The sequence below is a fragment of the Urtica dioica genome, chromosome 2 (assembly GCF_054948205.1).
Source record: "Urtica dioica subsp. dioica isolate 48M chromosome 2, U.dioica_male_clone48M_v1_H2, whole genome shotgun sequence".
In the NCBI taxonomy this organism is placed as follows: Eukaryota; Viridiplantae; Streptophyta; class Magnoliopsida; order Rosales; family Urticaceae; genus Urtica; species Urtica dioica.
This window is the reverse complement of record NC_142757.1, coordinates 31156655-31170726: the sequence shown is the minus strand read 5'-3', so window position 1 is coordinate 31170726 and position 14072 is coordinate 31156655. Positions and strand designations below refer to the sequence as shown.

The following is a 14072-nucleotide window of genomic DNA, read 5'->3' as shown; positions in this document are numbered from 1 at the left end:
CTCGCCGTCGCTTCACCGGGTTAGGACGAGCCGGTAACAATGCACAAAAATGAATGAAATTCTATTACATAAAAACGTGCTTATATTATCACTGATCTACATCGACATACTTATTTTATTTATGAACAGTCATAAATTTCACGTAAAAAAAATACGAGGAACAACTACAACAACATGATGCTTCTAAGTCTACCAATGCATTCAGGATAATATTTGACAACATTGAAGGATCTGGAGCTGATTTTCGACACTACTAACTAGATTTTCTTATACGTCCGAGTAGCATGAAATTATGAGGAGTGTCTTTAAGTTTTTAATTATTTTTTTTATGTCTTTGTTATTTTTATTTCAATTGTCTATGTAGTAGTATTAATTGTGGCTTGATTGTAGTAGTTTTAATTTTTTGTAATGTCTTTGTTATTTTTATTTCAATAGTCTATGTAGTAGCAATGTGGCTTAATTTATATTGATGCTCGCAGTCTAATATGAAGGCACTTTCCAGGCTTGAAAAAACAAAGCAACAATGTAATTCTCTGCATGCCAACCATCGTCGAGCTTCTATTTCCAGTATTTCTTTTCTCCACCATTTGTTTTAAATTCGAACATATTTACGGATCAGACAACACGTTCTCGATATTTCAAGGGACGTAGAGGCTAGCATAACTAGTAAGACTGTTGTTTTTTTTTTCTTCTTCTTCTAACATAGAGCCACGTCTAGGCTTGTTGTTGAGCTTCATTCGCAACCGGGACGTTTAATTAGTTGTCCTTCAACACCGACGTGCTTATATTATTGATGAACAAGTACAAATTTCACGTAAAAAAATACGAAGAACAACTACGACAACATAGTGCTTCTAAGTTTACCAATGCATTCCGAACAATATTTGACAATATTGAAGGATTTGGAACTGATTTTCCACATTACTAGCTAGATTTTCTTACCAAGTCCAAGTGACATGAATGAGTGGTGTCTTTAAGTTTTTTTTTTTGGTCGTTATTTTTATTTCAGGAATAGGACAAACTACACAAGAAATATATGTGAATAAAATTTAGTCAATATCATTTATCTCGTAAGGTTTATTTATATGCATGTAGATGATTCTACGCACGATCCCTTTCAAACAAACACACTCGCCTGTTCAACAAACACCCTGTTTGAACAAGTTAAACTATCATTTTGAGAGAGAGAGAGAGTTTAACTGTTTTCACAAACATGACAGAGTGTTTAACTGTTTTAACAAACATGACAATTGGTACTGTTGATCCCAATTCCGAATTGCAAAACCAATCCAGTTGAAATTTAGCAATTTTAAACGAAATTCAACAAGACTACCAAAGCTAGTAAGAAGATCGCAGGGACAGGAAGTGGTATCAACCAGTTCCCAAGCCATATTCACATTAAACTGAAAAACAAAACAAACAAACAAACACAAGGAGAGGGAAGAGAGTACAAACTCTTAATGTGAAAGAAAAAAAATGCCTACTTCAAAGTTCAAACTACCAATAATTTGTGATATTAATATACAAGGGAGGCCTCTAAACCTAAAAGACTCATAATTAATCTAAGATCTATGACAACAAAGCGAGTTTTAGAACTCTTGATTCTGAGGATTGCTATGCACAAGTACCAACTGGATCATACAACTCACCAGGGCAGTACTCGGCTACAAATAGCTAGGTGTAGTAGCTAATTACATGAAAGCTATTTGGGAACAAGCCCAATATAAAGTTAAAAATATTATTATCATTTTTTTAAAAACGAGCAGCATGAGAAGTGGTTAGGTCGTCATAGACCTTGAAGAAGCAGCCATAGAAGAAAACAGCGCTTGCTCTCCAGACAGTCACCTCCTGCGTCCTGCATTTGCATGCTGCTGAGCAGCTTTGCTATCGCTCCGAATCCTATCAGCGTACATTGGCAGGCGTATAATCTCGTATATTTCGTTCAACAGGACATCTTCTGTAATATTGTCGTTTATACTTTGCAGAACCTGGTTTTTTTCATAAACCAGCAAAAAATATGTATATATATATATATTCAGTATGTTCACGGGTAAGAAAGACAAGAACAAAAAGTAAATGATAGAGAGATGAGTGACCTTTCTGTAAGTTTTGATATCATTCGGAGTATTTTTATCTGTTCTGACTCGCATTGAGACCCAGACTTGTTCTTCAGTATTAAAAGAACACTCTACAATCTTACCAGAGTAAGATGCTGGATCAGACCCATCTGTTTTCAGGGAGTCGAAATGAATGAGAAAAAAGGCATGCAAACAGACCATCCATGCTATAGAAAGTTAAAGCAGGACAGGCAAATCGATATTCAATAGTAGCAGTGTGACTGGGACAAAAACATATAGTGAAACGACGGTGCTCCTTTAAAAAGTCTGGAAAACCACCATTGTGTGACCATTAAGGATTTTGCATGTACTATCCCCAGTATGGCAAGAATGGTTTTATCCTTCAATTTGGATTATATCTCTAAGAAAGCAAACCAACCCCATCAAGTTCAAAGCAAACATATTTTAGATGATATACACATGGAAGTTCTCAAAAGCAAGATCAATATGTTACAATCCTTACTAGGATCCTACAAAATCTTAGAGCCAGGGGTACTTGATCATTTATATATATTTAATATAACTATTGGTATCCGGGCAAGGTCCCTGGCAGTTCAATTGCGCGACCCTCACAGCAGCCCCAAAAGATTTCAAGTCTGGGGGAATGGAACATAAGACTGTGTGCCCACACCTTTTTTTTTTTTTCTAACTTATATTTATAACAAGGCAGAAACACATCTCAATATTCGCTTTTACCCCTAGATCAGCCCTTGGGGTTCGAGGTCCTCTACTAATTTTTGTTTTTTTAAGAAACAAAGGGACTTCTATTAATAAGGCAAAACAGCCTGTGAATACAAAGTTGTGAAAAATTGATAGAGAGTTTTTGTTCATTCTTGTGAAAGAGAAAAAATATTAAAAAATAAACCAATAAACTTTAGGTCCCCAATGCATTTTGAAACATGTACACCAGTTTCAATAGCTATCACTACCACAACTAGTACTAATAGCGCACTCGACAAGAGTACTTCCAAACTTATGTACTTCTCAGGTTTTATTATTACTAGCTAATTATTGATAACGCTTGCCTGCTTCCTTCTTTTGAGGGGAAGGATGCTATTGAAAGAAAATTATCGATCACGCTGTTCTGATTGTGACGCACAAATTCACAGTGAAAAGTATTCTGTAGTCAGCATATGGAATATGAACAATAATCTTGCGCAATCACTAACCTTTAAATACCACCCTATTTCCGTCCATCAGTTTTTTCCTCCCTCGTTCATAAAGAAAAAGCATTTCCCGATTGCCATCACCAACCTATGCATGAAGATGTCACAAAGTTGCTAAATCGCTAAAGGCCTATAAAATTTACAACAATATAAAATTGAATAGCTACAGCTGAATGCAGACGATAGCACAACCTCGAACAAAAAGTCAACTGAGTTCATCTCGGGGTATTTCCACTTCAAGAGACCTTGATGAGTACGGGGAATATATGGATCATCCCAACCCTGAGAATAAAAGATTATAAGCCAGCATTTGGCAACCAGATATAAATTACAATTATTCTTCATCATAAACTAACTCCATTTGGCAAGATGAAACTTCTTAAAAAATTTAAACTGTATCTGGTGCTCAAACACCTGAAAAATAAGACCATCAGCATCATGAGATAGCTTAGGAATGAATTCCTTCAAGAGCTTTGTTACAGTAGAGAGTAGCCAAAAATCCTTTCTCCTAACCTGCAAACATTTTAAGACAATCTCAGCATAGAACTTTAGAAATAATAAAGTGGATGGGAGGGAGAACATCTTACCCTGAATGGTTCCAAGTCATATCTATAATACGGATTTCTACTCTGATAAATACTGTGGCGTTCTTGATTACGAGGTTCAATGACTTCTTTCTCAAGCATCTTCCACCTTTCATAAAAAGGTCTCTGCATCGTTGTGCAAACTGTAAGCCAAAAGATAACGGAGAAATCCAGACGAAAAGGTGAAAACTCTGTTTTCAAAATGAAAGAATCATCTAATCCACTGACACCTTTTTGTTACGGCCCGGGATTTAGATCTCGTGATGGGAACCGTTATCATTTAAATTTTGGTAATAAAAAATACTTAAGAACACTAATCTCCACCGAAACCTAATCTTCTCGTTTCGAGAGAGATTAAGTTATTTAATTTAAGGCTACCACAGTAAGAAATATATAGACCAATCTATACTTAGGCTTAAGGACACTTTTGGAATAATTAGTTCACAAAATAAAAACCCTGATTGCATAGTTAAGTAACCTAAACTCGGAGTAATAAAATTTATAATTTAAAATTACATATTTCTTTTTTAAACAGCCTAATTCCATCATTAAAAACAGCCTAACGGCTATATATGTAACATCACGCTTATGGGAGGATTTTTCATGCAGAGATTTCAGCCTCGAAGATCGTTTTCCGGCCGATTGTGTCCCATGCAAAAAGTGCCGATAAACAGGCTCGTCTCTCCCTCTCCCATTCAGATTGATTGGAATTTCCGATTCCCAAGAAACTTTACGGTTCGAGAGTCACCCTCTGCTAAAAAAAATCTGATGATTGTATTCTCTGTCCTTTCCGGGTCAGCGTGTCTGTTTGCGTACGGTCCAGTTTTTGGCCAAAATTCAACTTTCCTTCGAAGTATATTTCCCTTTATTTATTAGTAATACCTAACTGTTTCTTTTTATAAAATATAGTTAGGTCTAAGGACAATTTCAGAACAATTAATTTACAAAATAAAACCCTAACGGCATAATTAATTAACCAAAATCCGGTATTAATAATTATATATATTTTAAAACCATAATTGCAAAATTTAAACAGCTTAATTCCATAATGAAAAAGACTAATGGCTAAATGCCCAACACCTTTCTAAGTAAATGTTAACTTTTACCGTACAGGTGTGCGTGTGAGTGTGTGCGCGCCTGTGTGTGAATATACATACATACATATATATATACATACATATATATATATATATGTGCAACAGTGGTTTTTTAAAAGATAAAAATAAAATACCACATACGATTTAGTCACAAAATCTCACCTCTATGATAGGCACTTGGTTAATCACCATAAGATCATATATGAGGTACCGTCTCTCCTGCTTCTTTGAATCTGGCACTGTATCAATTACCATCTCCCCGTCAAGTAGGGTGAAATGATGAGTCTTCTCAGCAAAACCCTTAAAAGAGAGGGGCCAAGAGGACACTCATGTCAGATCTAGAGGACTATTATTTAAAGGTCATTTGTAAAACACTTTCTGAAAAAAAGGAAAGCATACATCATTGGTGGGTTTGCAAGGAAATCTCATCTGGACTCTTCTACAATTAAAACTTCTATCAATCAAGTAGCATCCATCGAAAGTTATTAGCATCATATATCTTGTCCCATCAGCTTTCCATGTTGCATAGTAATAACGTTGCCTTAGCAGTTGTAAATTCTCTCTGCATACACAAAAAATAGGAGACTAAATGAATATACTGTTGCGAACCTCTTAACACTGTATTCATAGCAACTAGGGTAAAATGAGATAAATAAATTATGTTGGTATAGCACAATAGAAACGCCAGACTAACATGTAGACTGTCTGATTCAAACTAATTTATACCGATACAACTCACAAATATATCTTTCTCGAATAGTACAAGAGCAGTATCATGCCCGTTGCAAGTGGGGGAAGGATTACAAAACCCCAGGGACCACAATATCTGAAAACAGAGGACTTCAGTTCATTGTGTTCTTCTTTTTACAGTTTATGTACTAGGAGAACATTACATATTCTGTCTTAAATTCTTTTTTTTTTAAAAGAAACTCAGGTCTTTTATTAAGAAAATCGGCTTAGCCGAAAAAAGAACATTAATTCTGTCTTAAATTCTTATTTACGCTACTCGTTAGACGAAAGCTTCTGATGGGCATCCGATGGGCAAGGCACGTGATGGGACTGAGAATAATTCAGGAGGCCATGCCGCTTGAGAGGGGGCCCATCAGTATGAGGGTAGTGTTGTACTTTACTCTGTAGTTTCTGTTAACGAGTTGTTTGTCTTTTAGTGCGTAAAGGAACTTAACAGAACCGTCTTTGTTAGAGGGAGGGTACGTTGCGACTGTTATGGACTGAAGTAGCAGAGATGACTTTGTTGCATTCTAAGGGGGAGAGTACTGGTCTCCAGAAAGCTAGCCAGGACCATCATATTTTGCATAAGAAACTCTACTTCCTTCATTACGTACATAAGATCTCTTCATTTCCTTTCAGTAGTGTTCTTGTGTTTTGTATGATTGAGGATCTTATCAGCTTCTTTACAAATTTGAAGCCTGCTGGTTTCCAGGAAGAGTTTTGAGATATAGTCTAGGACCAAGGACTAATCCAACCTAGTCTGGTCATCTATCCCCTCTATTTGATGCTTGAACCTCACTCATGTACTCTCTTATTATTTATATTATTATTTATAACCATGGGTATACGGGCCTCGCCCGACTAAGCCAACGAGGCCCTCCCAGTTGCCCCCGGTTTTTGAGAGTATGGGGAAAATCAAACCTCGGATTGGGCGCCTATCCACACATCCCAGCATTAGGCCTTACTGCTAGACCAACTCCTTGGGGTTAATTCGCTTATTATTTTCTTATATAACGATATTTTCTGTTCAAGCAAGACTAGGAAAAGAAGTTCAAAGTTCCTCAATACTAAGATGAGTTATGAACTACAATCTTCACAATGAAAAAATACAGCAATTAGAAAGGGTTATTTGAACCTGTCAAGAGAGACTGGGTGTGACCCTGGAAATTGAGTGTGCGAGCCTCTAATCTGCAATTTGAAGATAAGAAGCCATTTGTACGATGATCTTTTGGATAACAAAATAAAATAAAATAAAAATTAGTGTTTTCATTCGCAAATATCATTAACCAAATGCAAAATTTAAAATATTGTGATGGATGAGATAATATGAGTAAATTCAGAAATAGCAAAAGGACTCGTAAGTTCAAATTTAAAGACGAAATACATATTTAGACGAATCAGGAGATGAAATCAATAATATTCTGAATATGCTAAAACCAAATCCCAGAAGTAGTTCAACATGGAATAAGCATAAAAAAAAGGCATTTGGCCTCCCAATCCAAATCATTAGAGCTTATTGAAGAATTATCACGATAGGCTAAATGCTATATTGTAGTCATGTTCATAATGTTGTAAATGATAAATATATTTTGAGCAAAGGAAGCTTTAAACACAATAAATAGCAAAAGCGCTATGTTCCTACCCCTTGGCTCAACTTAAGAGATTGACAACAGAACTGTTGCAGCGCATCCTGTTGGTCCCATGGTATCTCATCTCCCAAAACATCATCATTTGTCAGAATTATATCAGCCTCTGGAATCTCCTATAAGATGCATCATTAATTTGACCATTTAAACCTCAGGTGAAGAACAAAAAGCATAAAAAATAAAGATTAAAAAATATTAAAAAAAAATTAAAAATGAAAATCAGGAAGAAAAAAGGAAAGACTAGTCAAGGTGAACGTCAATTGTATCATAAAATGCATGACCAGAAGTAAAAGAAGATTTTCTCCACAATGAATAACTCTTCTCAAAGTCCACAAAAAATTTATGCTAAAAGGACATTTACATCGACTACCAAAGATAATATTTTTGCTGATGAATAAATGAGCTTTCCAAGAACCTCACAGTCAGTGAGATGAACGAGATTGCAGATTTGTTGGGCTCCTAGAACCGGCCACTATATGGGAGGGTACATAAGATCGATAGATATAGCAAAATGACTGGAAGATTGCTCATTGAAATCCAACGAGCCCGATTTCCAGCATTTCGACACTACACTGAAGGCCAAAATACAGAATAAAAGGTTCCGAAGGATCAGCACCCTAGACATTTTTCAGAAGAGAAATCCTCATACAACCCTAAGGCCGAATTGATGAGTGTTATGCAAAGAGGCAGGAGAACACATTCATAATAACTCTTTGTTAGTAGCAGATTCGCTTCTGTGGTGTAGTTACAGATTGATGTTCAGAGCACAGGCTCGCCGGATAAGTTTCTATTAGGATTCAGCAGTCATGGGAGGAGCACCAAATGGGAAATAACTTCTAAATTAGGGATTATGGACTCAGTATGGGGTATATGTGGTCGAATAAACATACGAATTTTCGAAGAGAAAGAGTGTACTCTGGCAGAAACTATGGAAAGGATAAAATAGAGCGTTGCAGTTTGGCTTTGACCTCTTATAATGAACTTAGCAAATTATGTGCCCGACTTATATCGAGATTTGTCGAGCACACACTAGGATGTGTTTTTTTTCCGTTAAGGAGCCTTTTCTTTAATAAATATATATACATATATATATATATATATATATATATATATTGTCAAAAGTGTCAACCGACTTCATACTAAAATTCCGTGTAGGACTGCCAAACAGTTATGCAAAGCACATTGCCTAGAATACAAATTTGAGTACAAACTAATAAAGGAGGTGTTTCTTTTAAAAAAAAAAAAACAAATTTGAGTACAAACTGCCAAAAAGCTTGTATTCTAAACCAACAATCATCCATACAAGTACTTGGTAAAAGAGACATGATAGGGTGGTATTTCTCAAAAAAAAAAAATGAGAAGCTTTAGCAATTTGCTTTAACCTTCCAATATTCTCTAGAAATCAATACGATAAGATATTGTTTGATTTTATTGAACGAAATGAAGGGTGGAAATGTTTACTAAATGTAATAAAACAAGACCAAAGTTAACACACCACACTGTATCATGGCCCGAGAGTTTTTGGGAGGGGTGTCGTAGATTCTAAGTTTGTCTCAAAATGTAAATAGTGTGATACCATTAGTAATTGTAAGTTACGAGGAAGAATATGCATACATGCACTGGAGCAGCTGAGCCACCGTCGTCGTCGTCATCTGGAACTGCTTCACCATTAAGATCAAATTCATCAGATCTCTTCCACTCGGGAGTTGGAGGGCAAATAAGCTTTTCAGGCTTCCTCTCATGATAGAACGCATATAATGCATCAATGTAATCAGGTTTGTATATCCCAGGTGGGCGTGCTTCAGAAAAAGTAGCTATCGCCTGGTGACAGCAATCAGTGACAAATAAACACACTGATTGAACTTAAAGTAGCTATAGCATAAAAAATGAAGTGCAGAACTAACCTGGGTGACAGACATTGATGGCTGTGAACGCATAAGGTAATGGACGATCATATATCCAGTTCGATTGTGCCCATGTGTGCAATGAACAAGAATATACTTCTTTGAGTGTTTTTGACGAAAGAGGAACTGCGAAACCTGGAAGAACAGAAAAGGTTGTTTGAACTCCAGAGATGAATGTTTAATTCTACATTCCACATACTCAAAAAGATTATGATGAAAATGGATAGTTATACGTGCTAGCTAAAATTGCTAGCTTTTTGCCACCAATTATAGTCTCTTTTTCTTTTAGTCGAATGAAAGGAAAAGAGAATATCTGAATAGCACATACTGGACACAGGTAATCCAACAAAAAAATAAAGTGACTACACTCATCCTTCAGATTTTAACTTGAAAACAGCAGTAGAAAACATGAAATCCACTGGATATCCATTAAATTTACAGATTGTGAAATACACTTTTCTTCCAACCAAGTAGTGGGACCAAAATTTCATTGAACAAATATTAATGTATACCGGCATGAAAAATTATAAAAATAACCTCATATACAAACTGGTTGACGGCAGGATTGTCAGGCGCAGATCCTCGCCCCTTGCATTGAATCTAGATACAATAAAATTTAGGGAAATCATGATTTTGTGACTAAGATGTTAGGAAGCAATACTGTAAATTTGAAGCTACTAACCTTGACATGTTTAATGCCCTCTTTCTTCAGATCCGTTGTTTGATAATAACGAGAGGTATTTGTCAAATCAATCACTAAACCAAGCTGCAATTTGAATATAACATAGAAACTATCCTAATCAGAGGGTGAAACAAAGATTGATTATTTTACTAAGCAATGAGAATAACCTCTGAATACAAATTGCTTACTTTTCTCCCCAAAACCCTCTGCTGATGAATCACTTGCTTAAACGAATATCTTTTACCAGGAGCAATACAATCATTAAAAGCTTCACCGAGGGGAACCTTAGAGGGTATCATGCAAGAAACTTCATTACCAGCTGGAGGGCAATCCAACCAACCTGCATTGGGGCCATGGGATTAAGCAACGAAATTAGAGTCTTTTCATATATATGAAAAATAATAATTTTATTAATTAACCTTTTTTTTATTAAAAAGATTGCTATTATTATTAATGGTTAGAAAAATAGAGCTGCGAAACACAGCAATTAAAATACAGGCAGCCCAATCTCTTTATTACTTCCGAGAATTAAAATCATTATCTATTTTTTTTCATAACCGTGGTGCCTAGATTAGACCGACTGAAATCCACGAGGCCATGGTATTTTCGACCGCGAGACTACCCCCAGACTACCATCAAATGCAAATAGAACAGTACTTTCAAAAGCTGTAAAACTCTACACTGAATATATGCTTTAAAAATATTAGATCAAATTGCCTTGTACAGCCTAACCGGGTATACAATAGCAAGCGGCCAAATTTCTTCAAATAATTACGAACTGATAATGTGCCACGCGGAAACAGCACAAGAAGCGAGAGATTTACCAATCATGGCTTTTAAAACCAATAGAATGCAACCTAAACCACCTACCACTCGTCTAAAACATTCTTAACAAATTGCCATGTACAAGCTTAACTGCGTATACAGCAGCAAGCAACCAAATTTCTTCTAATATTTACAGAAATGATAATGTGCAATGAAAAAAAAAAAAAAGCACAAGATGTAAGAGAATTTCTTATCAAAGTTTTTTAAACCAACGAAAAGCAACCTAAATATCCTACCACTTATCTTAAAATAATTAGTATGTTTTGGCCATTCATCACTTCTTAAGTAAATTAATTGCTTATTATAAACTTACCAGGGGGCAGCCTGCTTTTGTCGTAAGATTTTAGTGCCTTTGTCTGAGAAGGCTGATCATGGTAAGGTGGTGGCTGATATGTTTGCGAAGGCCTATCCTCCACGCGCTCTCTTTTCAGGCGTTTGCGTCTTTCTTCGCGCTCCTAACACGAGAAGCATATAACACAAAATTCATACGAGGAAGAAACTTGCATTCAATAAATTTCCATATTCCCTCGAATGGAAAGTTATACATTCCAAAATAATTCTGGTTTTAAGCGTGTAGTTTTGTGTGCGGTCTGGTTCTTGGCCAAAAACAACTCACATCTGATGTATATCCATCTTATATATTAATAATACTTCTCAACCCGATGGGGTTGGTCTAGTGGTAGGGGCGATTCTTGAGACCTTGTACGTCCCCGGTTCGATTCCCCATGGGCACAACAATTGGGGCCACTGGGGTAGTCTCCCGATCGATAATGCAAGGGCCTCGTGGATTTTAATCGGATTTGGTCCGGACACCACAATTATAAAAAAAAAATACTTCTCTATTTCTTTTTTTCTTTTCTTTTTTTCTTTTTAAGTATACTCTGTACAGCAGTACATGTCTGCATCTTCAGAAGTAAAGTTTACCCCACTGAGATTGCATTTGGTTGAGATTAAAAAGCCATGTTTTGTTTTTAGAATAAACTAAACTGTTTATTTGGTGTTTGGCAAAACTGTTTTTACAATAAAACTATCAAACGTAACAATAATTTATCTAATTGGCTTTTTCCATGTAGCCCTTCTGTTCTCAACACATAAACATTCCAAAAATACTTGTCATAAAATTTTGAGTTGTTGATTCTTCTGTTTCCAAGAAGCTATACAACTACGATCATTTGAATCAATCAACCAAGTTATTTATGTTTCTTTGAAACCTATCTAGGGTTGTTTATTTATTTTTTTATTTTTTGGGAAATGTGGGCTCTCAACCAACAAATCTATATCACGTCCGCATTTCTGTAGGGCACTTACACACAACATAAAGAATTGTCATAAGAAAAGTAGTTATGCCAATCAAACTAAAGTAAAAGTACCCGACGAGCGATATCAACTGCACTCTCTGTACGTTCTTCAGGCTCAGGTGCACTGTATTCTTCTAGACTCCTTTCAAAAGTCTCCTCCTCCTCTTCAGGTACCGGCGAAGCATTTAAGTCCATCGCAGCCATCATTCATAATCGATCACAAGCAACATTCACCGTGAAAACTGTATAACACCCACAAGTCACATTCTTCTATTTAGTTATTATTACCCAAAGCCATTTGAATACTAAGCCACATAATATGCCACTATCACCATTATGTAAGGAGCAATTACAAGAACATTCATCAATTAGTGTAAACAATAAATCAACTAACCCAGAATTTGAACTAACTAGACCGAAGACTTGCATATTATAGTGAAATTATATTAGTAGCCCAATGACATACTAACTCAACATAGCTTAAACTACTAAATTTCTAGAACAGTGTCCTCACTGTCTTTGTTTCAGTTCCAAAAGTCATACTGAGAAGAAATATGTCGTCGGTTTCGTTTTAATTCCATCCATAACTAATATAGGAATACATCACCGAAAGAAAACCGGAACAATCTCAAGAAACCCTAAAAGCAGCAAAGACACGGCCAAATCTCACGCAGTACACAAATTCAAATTCCAGAACAGCCCAAACCTCATTCGAATCAACATGGAATGTAGAAATCCGATTCTGAAAGACGATCCACGAGAATGCGACTTCAACGATAGAAAATCAACCAAGTTCCTTGAGCCTCCACAACACCCTAGGATTTATCGTGATTCCTCTGTTACGGGAGTAATAAAATAACTGAGAAACCCTAGAGAGAGAAAGATAGAGAGAAGAATAAACAGTACTCGCTGTTTATTGGGAAAGAGAGAGTACGAAGGATTTGTAATGTTTCGACTCGATTAATCAATCCATGTCCTGAGAGAGGGAAGGCGAGAGAACAAATCACGATTAACTAAAGCTGTGAAGCTAAATGTGCGTTTGTTTTATTTTTTTTCCCCGAATTAGTTTCCATTCTCCACATTTTATAGCTAGGAAATTATGCAAAAATAAATAAAAACACCAAAAATATTATTATACGTGTTACGTCAAATATTTGACATTATCAAACCAAATAACAAAGAGAAATTGTGGAAAGTACTACAATTTCATAATTTTTTTATTCACTAAAATTATAATTTGGATAAAAATACTAATTAATTTAATATACAAATTCAATTTTGCCGAAACCATAAAGCAAAAAAAAAAAAAAATCATCTGCCAACGCAATCAAGACAATCTCCATATTCCCTCATCTCTTCCAGATCTTCGTCGGTTCATCGCCGATCGAATCCTTCATCGCCGAAGAGCCTCAGATCTCCGCTGAAACTTATCTCCCACTAGATCCGGCATGTGGAAGTCATTTCTACAACGAGAATTAGGCTCCGTGATTCCAATCAGATTTCTTATCGAATCGCCGGGATCGCGAGTCCAAACCCTAGCTCGGACCGTGGATGCAAAGGGACTCGATGACGTGTTCGCGGACTAGGAGGCATCGCAAAATTGGGCGGACATGAAATAGATATAGATGTCAACAATTGATATCAATTGTTGACATAGTTGTCAACAACATCCGTCAATTGTTGACATCTGTGAGTAAATAGTTATATGTTTGTTGACAATAGTTGTCAACAATTTATGGTAATTACTGACATCCAAAGTCACCAAATAATGAACTTCATTCAAAAACCTTTAAATATACCCACGAAAAATTTTGAGAAGGTAAAAACATCGACCATTGAGCTTTAGTTTGGGCGAGGATCTGGCGTCGGATCTTGTGTACAGAGCTTGGGCGAGGGTTTCAGAGTTTGGGTGGTGGAGACATGATTTACATGTCGTACACAAATCAAATGTGTAGAATATGTTGTCAATGGTGCCCACAAGAAGAGTAGTAGTGTCTATTTATGTACATTTGATGTCATATAGT

At 36.1% G+C, this 14072-nt stretch overlaps 1 protein-coding gene across 1 annotated transcript; it reads right to left on the bottom strand.

The window, feature by feature from the left end:
• Positions 1-1350: 1350 nt before the first annotated feature.
• Positions 1351-13114, bottom strand: LOC149404338 (mRNA capping enzyme family protein). The gene is made up of 19 exons (XM_089603017.1): positions 12983-13114; positions 12755-12884; positions 12121-12290; positions 11064-11205; positions 10114-10265; positions 9926-10009; positions 9781-9843; positions 9244-9378; positions 8954-9160; positions 7336-7455; positions 6829-6881; positions 5364-5526; positions 5127-5264; positions 3871-3993; positions 3698-3796; positions 3476-3565; positions 3287-3371; positions 2097-2227; positions 1351-1988 (listed from the first exon to the last, which is right to left on the bottom strand). The coding sequence occupies exons 3-19, from the start codon at positions 12253-12255 to the stop codon at positions 1842-1844; spliced, it is 2067 nt and encodes a 688-aa protein (XP_089459143.1). The 5' UTR covers positions 12256-12290; positions 12755-12884; positions 12983-13114; the 3' UTR covers positions 1351-1841.
• Between the last annotated feature and the right edge of the window lie 958 nt (positions 13115-14072).